This window comes from Mizuhopecten yessoensis, unplaced genomic scaffold (genome assembly GCF_002113885.1).
Source record: "Mizuhopecten yessoensis strain PY_sf001 unplaced genomic scaffold, ASM211388v2 scaffold7685, whole genome shotgun sequence".
Taxonomy (NCBI): Eukaryota; Metazoa; Mollusca; class Bivalvia; order Pectinida; family Pectinidae; genus Mizuhopecten; species Mizuhopecten yessoensis.
Window position 1 is genome coordinate 189,546 of NW_018407171.1, and position 8,579 is coordinate 198,124.

At 35.5% G+C, this 8,579-nt stretch overlaps 1 protein-coding gene across 1 annotated transcript in view; it reads right to left on the reverse strand.

The window, feature by feature from the left end:
* Positions 1–517: 517 nt before the first annotated feature.
* The window catches only part of LOC110454131 (serine/threonine-protein kinase PAK 2-like), a 49,911-nt gene continuing 41,849 nt past the window's right edge, over positions 518–8,579 (reverse strand). Inside the window, exons 9-11 of the mRNA XM_021503506.1 lie at positions 7,844–7,981; positions 6,626–6,715; positions 518–6,303 (exon numbers count right to left, since the gene is read on the reverse strand). Coding sequence (XP_021359181.1) covers positions 6,632–6,715; positions 7,844–7,981 — 222 coding nt within the window. The 3' untranslated portion in view covers positions 518–6,303; positions 6,626–6,631. The remainder of the gene's footprint in view (positions 6,304–6,625; positions 6,716–7,843; positions 7,982–8,579) is intronic.

Below are 8,579 nucleotides of genomic sequence, written 5' to 3' on the forward strand. Positions count from 1 at the left end.
ATTTGCCTAGAGAGAAACCTCTCAGAATAGGTAGACGAGGCCTCCCATATGCTTGGTTTGGGGTAATGTATTGTAAAGATTGTCAATACTCAGACAGAAGAATTTCAAAATTATCTAAAGATCTATTGAGCTCCACTAAAGGATAGCGTCACAGTATGGCTGTAAGCCTGCTTTATGGTACTAAGAATATGGTACATGTTGTGAGGCGTTTAGCTTGGTTTTACTACTAGCATTCACCATCCTTACTGTTTTAATTCGTCACATGTGAACATTACATGTTGTGAGGCGTTTAGCTTGGTTTTACTACTAGCATTCACCATCCTTACTGTTTTTATTCGTCACATGTGAACATTACAATGGCCCCCTCACTTTCTTTATTTCATCCACAATTTACGGTGGCATCTAATTGCATTTTATCAATCCATGGTTACCGATACATAAAACAAAGGCTGAAACTCAGCTAAATACAGAACTAATACAGAAACGTGTTGTAACCGAATCTGATACAGAAAACAGATTTTTTTTCTGAATTTTAATAATTGTTTTTTATTATTCTTTTTATCGTCCATATAACTATGAACCATGTCGTTTACATCGACTTTATAAAAACAAGCTACACTGGTACAACTACAGTATGGTAAGTCTACACCGAATGTTTGGCTACAGTATGGTAAGTCTACACCAAATGTTTGGCTACAGAATGACTAGTACATGTGAAGCAAGAGTTCAGTGATGGCATACTCTCCATCTAACAAAGTAAAGTAGTTTATGATGCATAATGTAAGTGGACATTGTTCATATAACAGTGTTACTTATAGGGGTGAAATCTCGTATGGACAAGCCGACCTAGTGTCATGATGCCCTTAATGAATAGACAAACAGTATGATCAATGGGGAAGAATGGGTGGGATGCATATTTTGATATGAATATAACACACTAACATTGGTGGATGGCGAGTTGCTCCTGACAAACGAATCACCGAGATATCGAATTAATAGTTACACACATCTTATACAACAGGACCGGCGAATATGCAAGCTGAGATATGAAGCTAATTGCACACATACAGCATGAACGACGTACACAAGCTCTCTAAATATCAGGATACTAAACATCAAATGCATCACAAACCAGCTAAATCACATTCAATAGTTGCCTTTTAGAATCTTGTAAATCTCAACAATATCAGAAACTGACAGATATTACTTGATTGAAACACTGATTGAAATTGATGATTGTATTTCTTTTGAATGCAATTTATCACATCAATTAGAACTGGCCTATCAAAGGAGGAAAGGATACTGTGAGTCGATCCAAACAATTATAATTCAATTTCAAATTTAAGTTTGTAATATTTTTGTTGTTTGTAATATTTTTGTCACTTCTTTCTTATCAAACGATAAAGTGTGTATTATACCTACAGTCGCGATGTTTGACGGAAATTAAAAGTGATTTATTATGTCAATAAGGAAAGGTCCATAATGAAAAACTGGAATACGCTTACGAAATATCAGAATCATCACACCACTCACAGACAGGAATAAACATGTTTTTATCTTAAACAAAATGGTAGTTAATTAAATACAGAAGAAAAAAATGTATGCCAAAACCTAATTATGAGCAATTACATGTCTGTCTGTTTTGAGTAATCCATGCCAATAAATATAATTACGCTGTAGCTTCTGCAAATCTAGTCCTATCAACAAGCAAATATTTTCTGAAAATAAACCATTACATCTTAAATTACTTAAAATTTTGAACCCACATAATTAAATAGATGTACGCATACTAGAACAATTTTAGAGGAACATATATCTACACTAGAAAACAGACAGTTACTTGGCCAAGTATTACAGTGTTATAAGGAGTGAGAAGTGTGATACTGGGGTACTAAATATCCTAACACACCAGTGATACATAGCACCATATATAGTTCGCCGCGATTACGATCTTAAGCAAAGCAATAAGAAGTGGAAGACATCTCCTTAGGAACGCTGGGATGGGCAGCATTATACAATATACATAGTGTAACCATGGCTGCATAAAATTAGGAACAACCGTTCAGTTCACAATCAATCAGGTGTAGGCAATAATTCTTTATAGATTTTAAAACACACTTCATTAAAAGTAAGCATGGGCTATTTTTGCTACCAATTATCAGCTTAAGATTTTAGGTGGACACTTGGTTTATTGCAGGGTGAATCTTAAATGTTCTCATTGCATGCTGACCTTCTGAGCCATTATTTTATGTTGTTGAATTGCATTCGACACTGATTTTGACATATATGGTTAGTATCATAAATAACGTTGTAATTTTCAAATATACAATTAAATATGTAAAACGAATTTCAACCTTAATATTGTTAAGGTTTTGCAAGACACTAGCTAAATGATCTCTTAGTTAGGGGACTCATCAAACTTTTTACAAAGATGTTCAGACTCACCTGCATAAATTCTACAGAAATTACTGGGTGTACCTGGCATATTTTCAAAGTGGCAGACTTAGATTTGGTTAATTCTAAAATACATAATATGAATTTGCAAGTGTATCAGAATACATATGAAATAGAAAATGTGTTACATCCATAGCCAGAACACAAATGGCATGACGACAGATATGTGTAGTGTGCACTACATTTAAGGGAGGAACCAACACCATGTAATAGCTATCAGCACTATTAGTGATCCTATTCAATAAAGGTACAGGTATTAGGAACGACCCGCACAGCTAGCACTATTATAACAGTTTGTAGATATAACTAGAGATATAGTCTGTGGTTGTTGATAATTATAGGTAACTGTTGATAGTTAAATAACAGTAGTGTTGGCTACTGTTATAATCACACTCAACTTCATCCTCTCTCACTCATCAGCTGACCAGAAATGTGAACTGGTTACTCAAATTTTATGTTAGATTTTACTTTTCTGGAATAGTGTAGTTTTTCGTTGTTTTTTCTTCATTTTATTATGTTATTAGTGATAAATCCCAGAAATCACATAATTAACTTCAAATTTAATCTTTTGAATTTCATGGAACATCTGAGATCTTTTCCATCTAAAATTATCCTCCATTATCAAAGACAGAAGAATGGTTCATATAATGTATACACTATGTATCTAATGACCTCTTAAAATCCAACTTGCTACAAAATCGATTTTATTTTCCCTAAAGCTGGAATTTGTTTAAACTAGAACAGGCCTAAAGCTACATTTGGAAAAATCGTATTCAATTGTAGAGATGTACTGCTATACAGATGTAAGGTAATAACTTGTAAGTGTGGACTCAAGGGGACTTCTATATTCAGAATCTAGAATAAAATGTTTCTTCACGTTTTTATGGGGTACTGACAAATCTTGTACGATTTAAAACAAAACAGATTTCTGGATAATGAAGATCCTTTGTAGTACATATATGGTCACAAATGCAATCAACTTTCATTCTTTTGATTAAAACATGCAAAATATGACTGAGAAAATCGGTGACACAGGAGCTATCAGTAAGAAATCGTAAATTGAGCAAACTTATAAAACTTGAAAATTTCGGCTGCTATATTTAAAATATGTAGCAAAACAAAGGCACAGAAATATGCAAATATGATATTCAATGCCATCTTGTTAGTTCACTCATACAATCTTGAGAAATCTAGACACTTAATGGATCATATATATACTATGTTGCTACTCCTTAACATAACCCCTGGGTTCAATGACCTTACATAACCCTGACCTCTGCTGGTCTCAAGAAGACCTTGGCCTCCAATGAACATTAAATGACCTATGAGTCCACATTAACAAGGTTTCATTGCATATCATGGGTTTCCACCAACTATCTGTACAGGCATTACATCAATTTCGTACCAAAAGCTATAAATATTTATCTTCATATTATGCATTACAATAAAGATGATTTTATCAAATCTGCTCATGTTTGTATACAAATAATTAATTGTTTACATAGTACATATGTAGCATGAATCTGCTCAGCAGACAATAATATGTTAACTACCTACAGCATCATAGTATCATTTAACCCTGTCAGCCCTATGTAACTTTAGTAGACTCTACCATGCATTGATATGGATGAGTTCATTATGGTCTACAGTGGTGAAGGGTTAACATTATACTCAATAGGGTTATATTTGGTTTGAATGTTTTTGCAATTAGTTAAATAGAAATAAAATGTCCTTGTTCACCAGTCACTGTCTCTCCATCCGAGTAATGGGCTCCAATAATACATCAATTGCTTGGAAAATACACGGTATTCATCAAATGAATCAATTTGATTGGTAAATTCTTCTCTGTAGTGGTTCTATTTCAAAAGTTTAATTTCTGCAACATTTGGAGACAGTACATATTTAATAAATGCTAAACTCTCATTAACTAGTTGACTGATGTAAGAACCACAGTATAATATCAGGCAATAAGCAGTGTAGAGCAAGGTTGGGTTAATTTGGTTTCTGTCTAACGCCATGAGAGCTCGAGTCTCCGGTGTTTGTAGACTTATGGTTATAGTGTAAGGTAAAAGTTCTGTGATCCCTGGTACAGAGCTGGCTGTAATTATGTACTGGGTATATAGGCTTTGATCCCTGGTACACAGCTAGCTGTAATATTGTACTGGGTATATAGGCTGTGATCCCTGGTACACAGCTGGCTGTAATATTGTACTGGGTAAATAGACTGTGATCCCTGGTACACAGCTGGCTGTAATATTGTACTGGGTACATAGACTGTGATCCCTGGTACACAGCTGGCTGTAATATTGTACTGGGTACATAGACTGTGATCCCTGGTACACAGCTGGCTGTAATACTGTACTGGGTACATAGGCTGTGATCCCTGGTACACAGCTGGCTGTAATATTGTACTGGGTATATAGGCTGTGATCCCTGGTACACAGCTGGCTGTAATACTGTACTGGGTACATAGACTGTAGTCTGATAGAGACTATGGTTTGTTGAGTATTTCTGTTATTGCCTGGGGTTGGCTTGGGAGAGACAAAACAATGCCTTTTCTGTTAAACATGGTTTGACTATTAACTTGATAAAATGGGTCCATACAATAAAACTGACGCATGCTCGACAAGTCATGACAAAGAAAATTCAGAAGGATATTGCTATTTCATTAATAATCAGCAGAGCAACCACTACATGGTCGCAAGAATAGCACTACAGTGCTAATGTTATTATGTTACATGTATATGCGACGTTAAATAAAGCTTCTTCACTCTTACATGCAAGGTCATTTTAACAGCATATTGCCATACAATTATAACAACTTTACTGTAAGTCATATCTACTAAGATTTCCTTGTTGTTCTATTCTAAATTTTTTCCTATTGCCTTTAATGATAATACATTACCTGTGCATAATGATCATTGAAACAGTTGAAGCAGATCAAGCAATTTTACTTCAACTTTATTAATGTCTGCATGAAGATCTTACATTTTACACTTCAAGGTGAAAGCAGAAACCGGCTACCATTACTACACCTTAAGTTTAATAGAATAAAAAAGATTATAATGGCAAAATATGATCTGCATTTTTAATTATTTACTGGTGAAAATATTCTAATAGCCACACAGAGTACAGACTATATATTTACTGTTATAACGAAATTACACGAGCACTATTTCTTCTTTTTTTCAAAAACACATTCCCTCAATGTACACATCTAGCTACTGATTACCAGGAACTATTCCTATCAGACTTTAAACCTCACAGATACTTGAGTAGAAATAGAATGCTTTTCAACAAAATCCAGTCAAGTGACAGGAGCTTTCGTCTGATGTAGGTTTACACTTTCATGAATTGGTCCTTTCCAATAAGGTTCAGAACAAAGAATCATTTCCTTTTGTATGGATTGACTATTCAATCAATCAGACCGTTTTGTGTGGGTTCACAGTTCAATGAAGAGGACATTTCCATATAATTCACAAGAGCATCAATAAATCCTTTCCATGTAGGTTCATAGATGCATTAATTGGTTCTTTGCGGGTTCATAGTTCCATTAATAGATCAGCCTTATGTTGAAAAGGGCACATTCTTCCACAGACATGAAGGAACACATCACCATTCCCACAATCAGCAATGTTGCTTGTATTGTTAACAACCAAAGCTGCAGATTCTGGGTAAGTACATCACTTTCGTGGACTAAGCTAATGTCGGAAGACTGGCATCTCACACGCCATGTCAACATGGCGATTCAATGATGAAGCTAGCTATGTGGTCAAACGTCCTTCCTCCTCCACAAAGAAAGCTATGTCATCATAGACTTGCTGTCAGAATCCATCGGTCAGCAACTATCTGTGAACAAAAATTATGGGTCACTGACTTGGTTAACAAAGAGAACCTAGGTAACTACCTCCATAAAGAAAACAGCAATCATTGCAAAACAAATGTTTATAACTACCTTTTATGATATTATATCAATCAAATCATTTCAATATTTGCCAAACATGTCCATTTCAAAACAGGTCACAATTACAGAGTTCATTTCTCCACACACACATCCATTTCATTGCACATGAAATCCAACACACTGATACCAACAGATCAGGGTTCAGACATTCTCAACAGATACAGGGTTGTTAAGTGTGTATAGCCGTTGTATAACAATTCAACTCACGTTGACCTAATGTCCTTTCTGAGCTTCCTTGGCAGCCAGAATCAACGGCTGAAGGTTTGCCAGTGGTTTAGCAAGCCGCAAAAATGGATGCTGTAAAATACAAAATAATTGTACTTATTTCAAATTGTAATCAATGAAATTAAAATCAATTCTAAACAAATATATAGGCTTACTTTCAAGATACACACATCTGACATGTATGGAATGAAAGCAAAAGAATTGTCTCTATAAAAACATTTCATGTATATTTAAATATATATATATGTATTTGTGCAGAGATGAATTGGCAATCCTAATGTAGGAAAGACAGTGGTTAGACATAAAGTAACAAAAGGAAGGCCGAGGGGTCTAAGTTTTTTTTTATATGAAACAGACAAATGAATTTTAAGAACATGTTTCATAAATTTGTTGTATGTATGTTTATTTTTCATAACTGTTTGTTTTTTAGCATTTATGATAGAATTGTAATCCTACTGCATTTATAAATGAAAATAAGAGCACTGCAGAGCGGCACAATGTAAGCTCATCCCATGCCAATCTGACATCATAAAGCTAGGAACACTGGGTCTGACATCATAAAGCTAGGAACACTGGGTTGCGTCCCCTTGGCTCTATGGGATGCTCTAGACTGATTTTGGGCTAAAATCCTTTCTACCGACATTCAAGAAGTAAAAGTTAAAAATTTGTTTATGTTTCCCTTATTGGGGCCAACCCTCTTCTCCCTGAGCGGCCACATCCTTCACTTATACAAACTTGAGTTCTCTGGGCTCAAGGATGCTCAAGATTAATGTAGATCAAAATTCTCTCATCGATTTACAAAATGTGCCTATATTTCCCCTATTGGGTCCTTCCCTTCTTCCCAAAGTGTGGCATCACCCTTCCTTTATACAAAATTAATTCCCCTTAGCCTAGCAATGATCCACACCACATTAGGTAAAACCCATTCATCTTATACTAGTAGGGGTTTTAGTGAAAAGTTGACAGACAGACGACAAATTCTGGAGGATGGAATAAATTAACTGCTGGATACTATAAAGAGATTGTGCAAGGTTTATAAAAGTTTTGTTTAAAGCAATAGTATAGGAATGTAAACCAATTTTTTCAGAGTTCCCTTTAATTATGAATAATGGGGATCGCAAGTATTTGTCTTGTATTCCTATATAATCTATAAATTCAATTGATATCAAAGACTGCTGGATCAGCATTTCAGCTATTTACCTTGAGTAGCTCGGAGGCTGAGCATCTCTTGTCCACATCGACCTCCAGACACTTATCAAGGAAGTCCTGGAAGACTGGTGATAGTTTGTTCTTCTCCTTGATGTCAGGCTTGCCATTAGTGGCAATCAGGTAGAGAGCCTGTAAAGCAAAGACAATTACATTACATGTCAGAATGACATAAAATATTTATCTGTGTCTATGTATAAGATATACTGACCAATAGAGAACTCATGTTCAGGAAGTGAGAATTTGTCTGGGATGAGGAAGGAAATAAAATATTTATCTGTGTCTATGTATAAGATATACTGATCATCCATAAAGGATACTCATTCAGGAAATGAGATTTGTCCTGGGTGAAGAAGGACATAAGATTCCCCCTAGTTACTATTACAGAAAGGGGAAAGAATCAGCTAGCCAATAGTTTCCCCCTAGTTACTATTACAGAGCTGGGAAAGAATCAGCTAGCCAATAGTTTCCCCCTACTTACTATTACAGAGCGGGGAAAGAATCAGCTAGCCAATAGTTTCCCCCTAGTTACTATTAGAGCTGGGACAGAATCAGCTAGCCAATAGTTTCCCCCTAGTTACTATTACAGGGCGGGGAAAGAATCAGCTAGTCAATAGTTTCCCCCCTAGTTACTATTACAGAGCGGGGACAGAATCAGCTAGCCAATAGTTTCCCCCTAGTTACTATTACAGAGCGGGGACAGAATCAGCTAGCCAATAGTTTCCCCCTA